At 44.6% G+C, this 14,609-nt stretch overlaps 1 protein-coding gene across 5 annotated transcripts in view; it reads left to right on the plus strand.

Annotated features, from left to right (window-relative positions):
- Nucleotides 1-14,609, plus strand: part of LOC122886424 — a 50,238-nt gene that overhangs the window by 11,707 nt on the left and 23,922 nt on the right. For all 5 annotated transcript variants that reach the window (XM_044218615.1, XM_044218613.1, XM_044218612.1 and 2 more), the window contains exon 2: nt 4,843-6,048. In XM_044218615.1, coding sequence (XP_044074550.1) covers nt 4,972-6,048 — 1,077 coding nt within the window. In that variant the 5' untranslated portion in view covers nt 4,843-4,971. The remainder of the gene's footprint in view (nt 1-4,842; nt 6,049-14,609) is intronic.

Below are 14,609 nucleotides of genomic sequence, written 5' to 3' on the forward strand. Positions count from 1 at the left end.
ATATTGAGAATGAATTGACTGAATGACTGCAGAAGCATGTATACTCATTAAATCATTCATACAATTATTCATTGTCATTAAATCTTCCTCATACATGCTCTATTGGAAATGTGAATGTTTCATGTTTTATGCTCAGAATGTCTGCCCACCAATCATGTTTACAGCAGTATATTTGAACATATTTTTCTTTGATTTGTTTGACAGGTGAAACTATTTACATTCAAAGTCAGACAAGTCAGTCAAACCTAATTAAACCTTAACCATTGGTGTGAGAGATCAGAAAGCACTCATACACCACTGATCTGTTCTTAATAGTACCTCTGTTTGTTGTTGTGATTTTAGCTGCATCTGTTTACCTCATATATTACCTTTATTTTATTCTGTATTTCTGCTGTTTTGGGGTTTACTGTATGTAAAACACTTTGTTAACATTGTTTTTAGAAAAGTGCTATACAAATAAAGTTATCATTATCATTATTATTATTATTATTATTATTATTATTATTATCATGTTAATTATCTCATTTTGGAAAGCACTACCACTGACCAACTATGTTGTCCTGGCGATGGGGATGTCAGATCAGAAAACGTTCTTTTTGGAACAAAAGAACAAATAACCTATTTTGTTTTAATATGAGGACTTTTGGGGCATTGTAGATTATCATTCTGCTACTGCATGGCATGTTTCATGTGTTAAATTTATTATGAAACAGATTTTGGTGGGTCATTTAAGAACAAACCTGACAAAGTTTCCAGAACTGGTGTCATTTTTTCCCGAAAATTCAAGCAAAGGCTTATGGCAGCCCAGCGAGTGGTGCTTTCATCCAATCAGCTGTAGAAAGAGTTCATGCTGATGTTTGAGTGACAAAGAGAGCATTTAATCATCGGCTGTGCTATGTGCTTAAAATAACGCCTGTTCCAAGAAAATGCCTATTGAGCCTTGCCAGATCACAGTTTATTAAGGAAGGAAAGCTAAGGAAATTAAATTTATAAAACAAGGTGAACTTTTCGGCCATAGTTTGGAGAACCAATTGTAGGATACCACACTAAAATGACGTGTTGATGGGGAAACTAAATGTTGTCTAAAAGAATGAGAATAGGGATAACTACAACTTTATTTCTTACGAGATTTAACTTTGGCTTAGTGAAGAAGCAATATAAAGAAATTCAAAATCCATTCAAATGTGATACTCCCTTATGCACTGACCAACATGAAACAATCCTGTGACACATTTTGGTTCCTAGTTTGTACATTCAGAAACCAGTCAGGCTCTGCATAAAAAATAAAATATCACTCAGTTTCCACCTGGAAGCTCTAACAACGGTGAATGGAGAAAGCTGTTGACATGTTATACTGTAGGTGCTTTGACAGTCATTCAGTGTTTCTGTTGACACACATTCATACATTGGGTACGGAAAGTATTCAGACCCCTTTAAATTTTTCACTCTTTGTTTCAATGCAGCCATTTGCTAAAATCAAAAAAGTTCATTTTATTTCTCATTAATGTACACTCAGCACCCCATCTTGACAGAAAAAACAGAAATGTAGAAATCTTTGCAAATGTATTAAAAAAAGAAAAACTGAAATATCACATGGTCATAAGTATTCAGACCCTTTGCTGTGACACTCATATTTAACTCACATGCTGTCCATTTCTTCTGATCCTCCTTGAGATGGTTCTACTCCTTCATTGGAGTCCAGCTGTGTTTAATTAAACTGATTGGACTTGATTAGGAAAGGCAAACATCTGTCTATATAAGACCTTACAGCTTACAGTGCATGTCAGAGCAAATGAGAATCATGAGGTCCAAGGAACTGTCCAAGGAGCTCAGAGACAGAATTGTGGCAAGGCATGGACCTGGCCAAGGTTACAAAAGAATTTCTGCAGCACTCAAGGTCCCTAAGAGCACAGTGGCCTCCATAATCCTTAAATGGAAGAAGTTTGGGACAACCAGAACTCTTCCTAGACCTGGCCGTCCAGCCAAACTGAGCAATCGTGGGAGAAGAGCCTTGGTGAGAGAGGTAAAGAAGAACCCAAAGGTCACTGTGGCTGAGCTCCAGAGATGCAGTAGGGAGATGGGAGAAAGTTCCAGAAAGTCAACTATCACTGCACCAGTCGGGGCTTTATGGCAGAGTGGCCCGACAGAAGCCTCTCCTCAGTGCAAGACATATGAAAGCCCGCATAGAGTTTGCCAAAAAAACACACGGAGGACTCCCAGACTATGAGAAATAAGATCCTCTGGTCTGATGAGACCAAGATTGAACTTTTTGGCGTTAATTCTATGCGGTATGTGTGGAGAAAACCATGCACTGCTCATCACCTGCCCAATACAATCCCAACTGTGAAACATGGTGGTGGCAGCATCATGCTACGGGGGTGTTTTTCAGCTGCAGGGACAGGACGACTGGTTGCAATTGAAGGAAAGATGAATGCGGCCAAGTACAGAGATATCCTGGAAGAAAACCTCTTCCAGAGTGCTGAGGACCTCAGATTGGGCCGAAGGTTCACCTTCCAACAAGACAATGACCCTAAGCACACAGCTAAAATATCAAAGGAGTGGCTTCGGAACAACTCTGACCATTCTTGACTGGCCCAGCCAGAGCCCTGACCTAAACCCAATTGTGCATCTCTGGAGAGACCTGAAAATGGCTGTCCACCAACGTTCACCATCCAACCTGACAGAACTGGAAAGGATCTGCAAGGAAGAATGGCAGAGGATCCCCAAATCCAGGTGTGAAAAACTTGTTGCATCATTCCCAAGAAGACTCATGGCTGTACTAGCGCAAAAGGGTGCTTCTACTCAATACTGAGCAAAGGATCTGAATACTTATGACCATGTGATATTTCAGTTTTTCTTTTTTAATAAATTTGCATCAATTTCTACATTTCTGTTTTTTCTGTCAAGATGGGGTGCTGATTTACATTAATGAGAAATAACACGAACTTTTTTGATTTTAGCAAATGGCTGCAATGAAACAAAGAGTGAAAAATTTAAAGGGGTCTGAATACTTTCCGTACCCACTGTAGGTATGAACGTGTGTCACTGATGCAGAAGCATTACTAATCTTTTCATATGTTGAAGAATCTTTTGTTGAAGAAAACTTTTCTAGGTTCTAAATTTAAGAAAATAATATTTACTCACTAGAAGTTCTTTCCTATGAGTACAGGTACTCAAAGATATCTATCTATCTATCTATCTATCTATGATAAGATATAAAATAAAACTAAAAACTATTACTATTACATTTTCTTCTACATATATATGGTCTAATTTAGTCTTCTGAGGCTGGGGTACGTTCTGCAGTCTCTTTACGTCTTGTGCTTGTGAGTGTTTGTAAATATTTTCAGGTTAGCAAACATGGATAAAGATTTTGGACCTTTCAGATTTTAGTTGTTAAACTTCTATACATCTATTATCTCATCACATCAATATAACTATCATGCAGCTCAAGAAATACATGTAAGATTTCAACATATTTGTATAAGTAACTGATAATTGTTGCTGCATAAGATGTGATTAATTTGATCTTTCTCCACATGTGACTTAACTGAAAGAGAAATGATTTTAGCAGCTTGCCTGCATCTATACTTAGTGTTACCATATCAACACCTCCTGTCTGTCACCAGCACATGCTTTCAACAACAGACCATAATAATCTGCTAACCCACTCACAGCCAACGCATTGCCACCATGGTAACGATGAATTTAGCCCATCAAACATTTACAGGGCTTATACACTGCTTTAATCTACTCCACTCTGTGTATGAGTGTATGTACTGTATGTGACTCGGTTGAGTGTGTCTACATGTGCATAGAACTGTATGTGCGTCAGGGGTGTATGGATGTAATTTAAGAATACAATCATCCAGTTCTGTATTGAGGTAAAAATTTAGTTTTTCTTATAAAATAATTTACTGAAACCCATTTCTGCCAGAAAAAGAAGAAAAAGATGAAAAGTCAAGGATAAAAAAGTCAAAAGTCAAGGATAAAAATAAATATGCATGGTGAATCCAGTAGTATTTAAAAGTTTGACTTTCTAGGTCAAAATCTTTCAAAAATATGAGTCAATATGTAGACATTTTGACTTATGTCCAAACTGTAAGGTTCTAAGTCAAAATTTTGAGATACAAAGTGGAAGTAGTTTTTAAGTCACAATTATGAGATAGTAAATCAAAATGTTGAGATAGTAAGTCAAAATTCTAAAAGTATCTTGTAAATTTGACTTAAAAAGTCCCAATTTAATCATTTTAATGTAAAAATGTTGTCTTAGTACCTCATAAGTACCTTATTTATATATTTTATTTATTTATATCATAGTTTTGACTTAGTAATTCAAAAACTTGACTTAGCATTTCTCAATTTTGACTTCCTCCCTCATAACTTTGACTTGAAAAGTCAAAATTGTGTCTTGGTATCTCATAAATTTGTCTCACCATGACTTTTTTTATTTGACAATTTCTAACATTTCATAGTTTTTTTTGGTTTATCTTTTCCTGGCAGGATCGGACTTCCATACACAAATTGTATAAATAGCCGTAAGATGTTGCATGACATGCATGTGTAGGTTAATTGATAACTCTAAATTGCCCGTATTGAATGAATGTGAGAGTGAATGGTTGTCTGTCCTTGTCTGTGTCTGTGTTAGCCCTGCGACGAGTTGGCCACTGTCCAGGGTGTACCCTGCCTAAGGCCCAAAGTCACTGGGATAGGCTCCAGTCACCCGCGACCCCTAACGGGACCAAGCGGTAGAAAATGGATGGATGGATGGATGTTTAAAATGTATTTGTATTCAGGCTGTAATCAAGTTATCAGGTTATAATTTAGTGTTTGTGCCCACAGAGAGCCACAGCCGGGCTAAGGAGGACAACAGCTGAGCTACCAGACGGTAACCACGACAACGGTAGCTCCTGCAACAATAACCCTGTCAACGACTCTCCCACTCCAATACAGCCAACAGTTCGAGTTACCATGGAGATCAGCTCATCGCCACCGCTAACAGACGTGGAAAGAGAAAACTTGGTTAGATGGCGCAGCCAGGAAGTAGAGGAACTCCATTACCAAGAGGTCCATGAGGTGCAACAGCTAATCAGGGATGAGCAGGAGGAAGAAGAGACTGCAGAGGAAGAAAATGGAAAAAGAGATGGAGATGAGTGTGACTATCTTGTTTTTGAGATAGGAGAGCTGAAGGGAAAGGAGGAAGGAGGTGAAAGTGAAAGAGGACAAGACACACAGCGAGGAACAGAGGAGGGAGAAGATGGAAGAAGAGGAGAAACAGAAGGAGAGGATGAAGGGAGAGTAGAAATAGTGGTAGAAGAAGAAGGAAGAGGAGAAACAGAGAGCGAAGATTGGGGGAGAAGAGAAATAGAGAGAGAAGATGAAGGGGGAGAAAAAATAGAGCGTGAGGACAAAGGGAGTGGAGAAACAGAGGGGGAAGGTGGAGGAAGAGGATACACAAAAGAAGAGGACGGATGGATAGGAAAGACAGTGGGAGAAATGAAAGACGATTATCTGTCAGACCTCCTCTTCATATCTGACAGTACAGTGTGTTCCTCATCATCAGAGACCCCAATTGTCACCTCAGATGCTTCAGAGCAGCCTGCAGTGGCCATGTTGCAGGATGCCTGGGTTCACGACCTCTGCAACAGAGATGACCTTAGTGACGGTCACCTTAGTGACTGCCTCCAAGCTGAGCTGGCTATTGTGTACTCTGACAGCGACGCAGGGGAAGACCAATGGGCAGCCTTTGCGCCCTGTGATGTCACCAATCAGGAAGAAGCAGGTGGAGCGATTCATGATAGCATCTGTGATGGAGAGAGCAAGGAAGAGGAGAGAGGAGGAAAAGATGAGGAGAGAGGGAAGGAAGAGGATCAGGCAGAAGTGAAGACTGGAACAGAGGAGCAGATAGAGGAGGAAGTAAAGGAGGAGCAAGAGGAGAGGAGGGGAAGCAGGGATGATGATGTAGAGCAGATGAGGTCAAGGAGAGATCTTTTCCTGCGGTCTCCTTCTGTCAGCTCCACAGCCAGCTCCACAGAACCCGACAGGAAGGTAAGACTTTCCCCCTTTTTTTATGTAACATAGAGCTCAAACCTCAACTTATCTCCTCCCAACTTTAATTAAATGGGTTGACTCATTGAACTTTCAATGAACAACAACAAAAACAAAAAAGACTTCTCTCCAACAAATAATTTTCCTCTCAGGCCTCCATATCCTCTCCATGGAATTCCTCGATGTCAGACTTTGATGCCTCTTCACTATCCAAGCTTGTTGAGGATCACTCTATGTCAGGCTCAAGCCTCAAGTTTGATGATGAGATATGTTGGCACGACTGCCATATTCCATATCCTTCCAAAAAAGCCCTTGCTTGGTAGAGTACTTTGCCAGACTGCCAAAAACCTTGCCTTCATCAAGGCCAAGGTGGTGAGCCACAGCAGTGATGACAGCATAGGCCTTATTGATCTCTTCACCAGAAAGGATGCTCTTGCCAGTGTACTTGGGGTCCAGCATGTACGCTGCAGTATGTATAGGCTTCAGGCAAAGGTCTTCACGCATTTTGATGGATTCCACAACAGCATTGTTCTCTGCTTTGAGCAGCAGTGAAGCTAGCAGGGCAGTTTCTCTCTCTAGCTAGCAGACTCCAAACATCAGACAGAGTAGCATCATCTCCTGTATGTCTGTTGTCCTTTGTGTTTGTACTCTTATAGAATACTGGTTGAGGAGTGATGATGATATAGTTAATTATTCCTTGCCCATGTACATTCGACCACCTATCGGAATTGACTGCAATTCAATCTGCTTTCTCTGTGGTTTGCTGGGCCTTCGCTTGAACTCTGTTGAACTCTTCATGCACCAAATGAGTAGATAAAACATGTCTAGTGCGAGGAGGTGTATGCTGGCCAAAGAACATTTACCTAATTTCCACCAAACACTTTTGGTACCCTTGAAACCCGAACCTCAATAAACTCCCCACTGGAAGGGTTTCAGGACAAGCATGGCGGACACAACTCGAGCCACTTTTTGAGTTTTATTGTGCACACATACACAATAAGCATCCACAAGCTAGTTAAGTGTAAAATTTAACCTAGGTGGCGCTTGCGCACTGACTAACTTCACATATACATACGCAAAACAAATAGTGACACCTGCTGGAAAGTTCTACACCTCCCACTTGGTCTACTGATTCTAGAATCCAAGTAGGCCACCATAACCAAACAATTCACTTCTAGATATGAAATTCTCTCCATGACCATGCAAATAACATTGCATACTTAGATATGAACGTATTATGTTACAACATGAATAACTATATCTCCAAGGTAGTTTTAATATCCAAAACAACACACATTGTCCTTGATGATAATACAACCTCCTTTACCGAAACACACTACCAGCCTCTGGGAGGATGGTAGTGGGGAAAGTTTTGATCCTTCACCGAAACACACCATGGTGGGGGTCCTTTACTGAAACACACCATGGTGGGGATCCTTTACTGCTCCTCCACTGGAAGCAGAACCACCAACCTCCTAACACCCCTGGTGGTGGAGGGATAGTTCTCCTCACTTCGGTTTCTCTTGGACCATCCGTCGGAAACTGGACAACTTCGACATGTTGTCACTCTCACATCGCGTACTACACCCCTCGCATTAGGACACACCTCCACGACCCGACCCAACCTGAACTGGCCCCTCAGTGCGTTCTGATCAGTTAACCATACCAGATCACCCGCTGCAACATTTCTAGCAGGCGCATGCCACTTCTGGCGGATGAAGAGGTTTGGACCTGCCAGCTGGCTCCACCTCTTCCAGAACTTATCAACCTCAATCTGGATTGTTCTCAGGCGCACAACGGGGTAAGTTGGATACTCAAACCCTCGGGAGTCCCCATTGGGTCCTGCGCGACCGAGCAGAAGTGGGAGTGATTACTTCCACGGTCTCATCTTGTACCTGAGCTCTGGCACCGATAGGCCTCTCATTTGACAGATTAGCAGCCAGGTACAGAAGGGTCTGGAACTCCAGCGCGCTTAGATTACACTCCTTGCCAACACTACTTAAAGCTCTCTTGAGTACACAAACTGCTGCTTCAGCTGCTCCATTCCGATGGGGAGAGTCTGCCGGGTGAAACACCCACGTCCAGTCGGTCCCCCTAACTACCGCTGTCCACTGGACCTGATCCTTGTCGATGTTACTTAGGAACTTATACAGCTCCTGTAATACTGGTCTGGCGCCCACAAAGTTGGTCCCTTGGTCTGACCAGAGCTTCCTTGGGTGACCCCTGAGAGCTGTGAAGCGCTGGTATGCTTTCAGGAATCCTTCCGTCGAGAGGTCTTCCACAATATCAGCATGTAATGCTCTTGAAGCCATACAGCTGAACACCACGCCCCAGATTTTCATCTCTGTTCTTCGCCTTACAGTGTCTTTAACAACATAGGGACCGAAAAGGTCTAACGTCGTAAACTCGGCGGCTGGATTAGTTCGTTCAAGGGGAAGATCACTCATCACCTGTTTGCACGTTCTTGCTTTGATCTTCCGACAATGCATACAAGAATCAATGACATGTCTGGCAAGCCTTGAACCCATCACCACCCATGCTTTAGATCTCACACGGAGGTGTGTGCCAGCAACCCCTTTGTGGTTAGTTTCATGGGCCTCTCGTGTGAGAAGAGTGCTGATCCACGCCTTGTAGGGAACCAGGGGTACACCAATCTCTCCCTGGGTCAAAGCCTGGACTCTGCCATAACATCTTAGGAGCCCTGAGGCCTCATCCCTGTTGACAACGAGTCTATTTAGCGTTGTCACAGGAAACGTAATGCCATTCTGGGCGGCTAAGCACAGGTCTAGGAATGCAGCTTTGCGTTCCTTTACTGTCAATACTGCCTCCCACTTTGCTGGCTTGGAGGCCCTGCATACACGGGCCAAACACTTCTTTACAGCTCTGCGGACATAACCAACTACCCCACAAAGTCTAGTAAGAGAACTGCACCTTGTTGGATCCACTTGATCTGTGCGGCTCCCCACAGAGTCTCCATCTCCTTAGACTCAGTTAAGGTCCATTTCATCCCATTTTCTGAGGATGCTGAAGCCCCACTAACACCATCTGTGACTATTGGATCTTTGCCATCAGGACTACCAGGATTTAACGATTTCTTGGCTTGAACTCTGGTAAGGACTGCTGAAAAAGCCTTTTTCTGGAGTCTACTCACTACCTCTCTAGCATCAGCTGCCACTTCTGATGCAGACTTCACGGGCCAATCCTCGACTGGACTCGACAGAAACTCAGGACCTTCCTGCCACACAGAGTTCTCACCCAACAGTTCAGGACAGCACCCTCTCGTAACTAGATCAGCGACGTTGACCTCGCCCGGTATCCACCACCAGTCAGTTACAGCTCCAGCCTTCTGAATCTCCCTGATTCGGTTCGCGAAGAATGTCTGGAATCCGTAGCTCTCTCTCTGGATGGCTCCAAGACTGTCAATGAAATGATACCATTTCTCTACGTCCACTCGTCCATGCTTCAATACGTATCCCTTCAGACGTGTGTCAAAGACAGCTCCACATACCTCAGCCTTGACTGCGTGGCCTTTCTGGTTAAGAGGATTTAATTTGCCCTTTGACTCTACCAGCCGAGTGACCACACCATCTGACGTCTCCCATCGCAAGTACAGGACTGCGCCATAGGACTCACAGCTCCCGTCAGAAAACGTGATTCCACAGGGTTTACCCTTCCAGCCAGAAGGCGTGAGGTTCCTGTAGAACTTGACACTACTCAGACGAATGTACTCCTTGACGAGTAAGTGGGTTTGGTGTTTTTACTTCCACTTCTTCAGTGAGGTCAATCTCAGTCCTCATCTTCTTCTTCCTACTGGAGAAGTTGATAGAGACCATCACAAAGAGTTTGTCCTCTTGCACGAGGTAACCAACCCCCAGGGCTTTGTTATCTTCCTCCCTTAACTGGTTGGGCAACGTCAGAGTCACTGGCTTGGACTCTGTCCCATCTCTCCTCCCACTTTGACCAGACCGGATCCAAGGCTTAAGGTAGAAGCCTCCTGCTCTCAGTATCTTCTCCACTCCCTCTTGAATCTTGTTTAGATGGTTTGGGTCATTGTGGGACGCTAGAAGATCATCGACATAGGAGTCTTCCTCGATGACCCTTCTTTCCTCCTTCATATCAGAGAACTGGGGTAACTTTGTGGTCTCTCGCATGGCAACTTGCGCAATACACCCCGCAGGTTTGTCCCCCATGTTCACCCTCACTGAGCGTAATCCTCAATCTCATCCTCCGGTGAGTCTCTCCATAGGAAACGATGCACATGGACTTCTTGTTCCTCCAGCCAGACCGAATTATACATCTTGGTGATGTCTCCGATGGCCGCATGTTCTCCTTCCCGGAACCTGAGGAGCACCGCTCTAATGGGATTTAAGACTTTTGGGCCTTTGAGCAGAATGCCATTCATGCTAATCCCTCTAAATTCCTGGCTGCTATTCCAGACGAGTTGTACTGGTGTAGTCACTGAATGGGGGTTTGGGGCAGTTAGGTGACTCACCTACCACACGGCACCTTTCCAGCTGTCCATAACATCCTTGGTGAGCTTAACAGCAGCTCCCCTCTCTACCATCTCGTGGACTTGCTTCATGTAAGCCTCTTTCCACAGAGGGTCTCTCGTGAGACGCTTCTCAGTCCTCAGGAACGTTGCTTCCACAGCCTTTCGATTGTTAGGAAGAGAGACTGGGTTTTCCTTCCAGGGGTACTTCGCATCCCAGTGGGGCTGGTCACTGTGAGCGTCTCTCTCCCTGAAGGTTAGACCTGCCTTCTCCTTTCCTCCTGGCGAGCACTTTCCACAGCGACATCCTCCACAGATAGGGTCACAGGCAGCACCGATGCTGTCCCACTTTAGCCACTCAAGGACCTCCTTATTGCATGCTGCTGTTGTTCGAACTTCTACTCTGTTTTCTTTCTCCAAATGGCCTCCTGGCCTTCCCATGAAGTGTTCCTCAACTTTGACGGCCGCCGTTCTCATTGAATGAGCAGTGCGTCTGCGACCGCCATGCAGCCACCTCCACTTCTTCGAAGAGGTCTGGATGCACACCACTCACGATCTTGCCCAGAGGACCATCCCACAACACCAGATCGCCCACCCTCTGTAGTCTTTGCGGTGCTAATCGGCCTTCACGAGTGCTGATTAATAGATCGATCTTCTTCGGGCGGGCCAGTTCTACCGACTCCACTTCAGGGAAAAACTGCTCTAGTCGCTCCGATTTCACCACTCGATCCACTTTGGCGATGTCTTCCATCCCATAGCAAATCATCTGGTGGAGTTTCAGGGTTCCTCGGGAGGTCCACACTTTTATTTTATGGTGCCAACACCATACACGACAAGGGAGATCGGTTCACCGGTCAGTCCGAGCCTTTCCGCAGCTTGGTGTGTAATGTAATTTGTGTCAGAAGCAAGGTCGACCAAAGCCCCAAGGGTGTCTCCTCTCTTTGCCGTGACAGGTACGAGCATCATGAGGACTGGATGTTCTTTCAAGCCACTCTGTTCTATCAGACTCTTGCCAGAACATACAGTCGACGTTGCCTTGTTAGTACAGGCTCTGCGGACAGCCTCCAACTGGTGGGGAGTCAGTCCCAACTCGGCGAACACAGCCTCTTGCTCCTCTGTCGGACCTCGAGTTTCCCTTTTTTCCTCTGCTTTGTCTTCCCTCTTAGTAGCATCCTTCTTTATTGATGCTTTAGGGCAAAGGAAATAGTGGTGGTCTGCTGGAGTGCCGCTTTTCTTACACTCTTCCTTACGGCAGAGAAACTTTGGAGTGCAACCACTGAAAGATTTACAACGAAACAGTTTACCACTGTGATCTCCATCACCACACATAGCACATGGTAACTGCTTGGAGTCCCCTTTGATTTCACTTGTTGAAGTCTTAGTGAACGACCTCTTCTCTCCCCATCTATCACCTGGTTTCCCCCGGTGGCTTGATCTCTCAGGAGCATTAGCAGGCCGTGGTTTGCTGGGTAGCAACTGCTCCAACCTCACAAGCAACGATTTTCGGTCTTCCAGGAACATCAAGAGCCTGTCGAAACGGTTCCCAGGATGGATGTCGTTCACAGGGTTTCTCACACACATGAGCCACTCTCTTTTCATAACATCAGGGAGTTTACTCTCCAAAGACCGAATCACCAGTTGATTCCGTACAGCGTCTTCACACCCCAGGTCTGTGAGGTCCAATACTGCCCTTTCCACTGCTAGAATCAACTCTAACGTCTCTCATGGCTGATGGTTCTTTACAGCAGGTTGTGATTGAAGCTCCAACACGATCTCTCGGCCGTTTGTGCTTTGTCACCATAACGGTTCTCCAATTCCCTGAAGATATTGTTTGCATCTCTGCAGCGCAACAGCCTGAGTTCACCTTTCACAGATTCACTTACACTGTCTAGTAAGTGAAGTTTATTGCATTCCCTTGACCCCGTGGGTTTTGCTTGCTGAAAACTGTATATCCCCACCAGCGTACGAACCAGGGCTACTATATGGCACGCTACCACTTTGTCCCATGCTGAGATCAACGGGCGGAGTAGTGCGATCTCCCAACAGTTGTGGCATGCTGACAAAAGTTGGAGGTAGGGCGAAACTGACACCAAGTCCACTATCAGACCTTCTTGACTGCAAAATGGGTTGTAACGTTTGTTGGAGGGTATTGTGTGCGGTAGCTACGACATTCCTGCTCTGAGTTTGATTAGTGACTATAGAACCTCGAGCAGCACATGTGGAGATGCTTGCTCTATCTGTAGACATGAATGAAGGAGAGCTCGTAACATATACAGTTCCTTGCCCCTCACTGGGCGGATTGACAACAGCAAGCTGACTGTTAACAGGTGGAGTAGCAATAGCAAGGGTTATTGGTTGGGTAAAGGTGATGCTGTCTGCAGCTGTATGGCTATCAATATCTGTTATGGCATGCCCACCGATCGCGCCATCGCCTCTCTCATCTTCATCCTCTGTCTCATCACCTCTGCCACCGTCGCCATCGCCTTTTAGTTCTGTACTGTTCCTCTTCACAACCTCATTCTCACGTCTGTATGCCCACCCATCCATCAGTTGCTCTTTATCCTCTCTTAATGATAAAAAGATCATCCATTTGTCTCTTCCATGTGGCCGATAATCTCTCCAAGTGTACACAGCCTCCCTGAGTTCATGGAGTTTCCTATCCAGTTTACCACTTTCGACCCTTTGCTGCGTCCATGACACCTTACTTGTGCCGAGCGCTTCAGCTCGATCAAAAGCAGACATGAACTGTGTTACAAGAGCATCTATGTCCGGCTTTGCATACTTAGACAATAGCATTTCCATGATCTTGCTCTCTGTTTCAAGGAATTTTTGCTCACTGGCATCTCTCCTCGCCACAGCGTCCCGCGACTCACTGTCGTCACCTGTAGGGTCTGGTTCACAAGACTCGTTGTGCATTTGAGCGTTTCTGCTTTAAACTCTCTAGATCTGGTTTGTCATCTGCCATTTCTGTCTCTTTTTCCTCTTCCCGGTGATAAGAATCACTAAAATCACTTTAGCAAAAAGAATCGTTCAAAAGATTCGTTCAGAAAGATTCGGTTCAAAAGATTCGACTCAGCTGTTACGTGTGGTAGCTGTGTTGTTAGCCCCGCAGCTATTATTATCCACACAGTCTTACTCATGGTTGTAGAAGTTATTCAGCACTTTAATGGCCCCGTTAGCTCTTAGCTTCAGCTCCTCCGTTGCAGTGGTGTTGTTAACGGCCGGTTACTTCTCAGAATACGGGTCTCCGATCTCGACGTCGGTCATCAGCGGTGGCCTCTCCTCCGCTCGGTGTCCGTGCATTCACCAGCACGGCTCCGACAACGATTTACAACTGTCCAGTTATTTACTAAGCTACCTGCTATAGCTCAATAAACTCCCCACTGGAAGGGTTTCAGGACAAGCACGGCGGACACAACTCGAGCCACTTTTTGAGTTTTATTGTGCACACATACACAATAAGCATCCACAAGCTAGTTATGTGTAACATTTAGCTCGTCAATTAACTACTCAATTAAGTTGCTAGGTTGTAAACCTGCAATGAAAACACAAAACAAACATCAGAATTAACTAATGAAATTGCACAATCATGAGACATTAATTTTTAATCTGAATTACTAGCAATGCCAGTTTACAGACACTCATCGGCAAGCGTACCAGTCCTGATCAACAACAGAATGAAAATTTAACCTAGGTGGCGCTTGCGCACTGACTAACTTCACATATACATACGCAAAACAAATAGTGACACCTGCTGGAAAGTTCTACATAACCCATGCATACATGTACCTAAACCCTAGATCTGTTTTGTGTTTCCCCCACAGACAGGAGGCTACTTAAGGCTACTTAATGTAGGCTGGGTTGTTACTGGGGCTTTGGGGCTAACCCCTTTCACTTTTCCAGCAGTTAGCAAACAAGAGACAAGACTTTTCATGGTCTTGAGAAGCTGCAGCATTTATTTACTGACTGTAACCTTCACTGTACATTTACTGCCAGATTGACAACTTACTGCTAACCTTTTCCTCTGCTCCACTCACATTCACCATCACTTTTCTGCCAAGTACACTTGCTC

The sequence above is a fragment of the Siniperca chuatsi genome, linkage group LG13, assembly GCF_020085105.1.
Source record: "Siniperca chuatsi isolate FFG_IHB_CAS linkage group LG13, ASM2008510v1, whole genome shotgun sequence".
In the NCBI taxonomy this organism is placed as follows: domain Eukaryota; kingdom Metazoa; phylum Chordata; class Actinopteri; order Centrarchiformes; family Sinipercidae; genus Siniperca; species Siniperca chuatsi.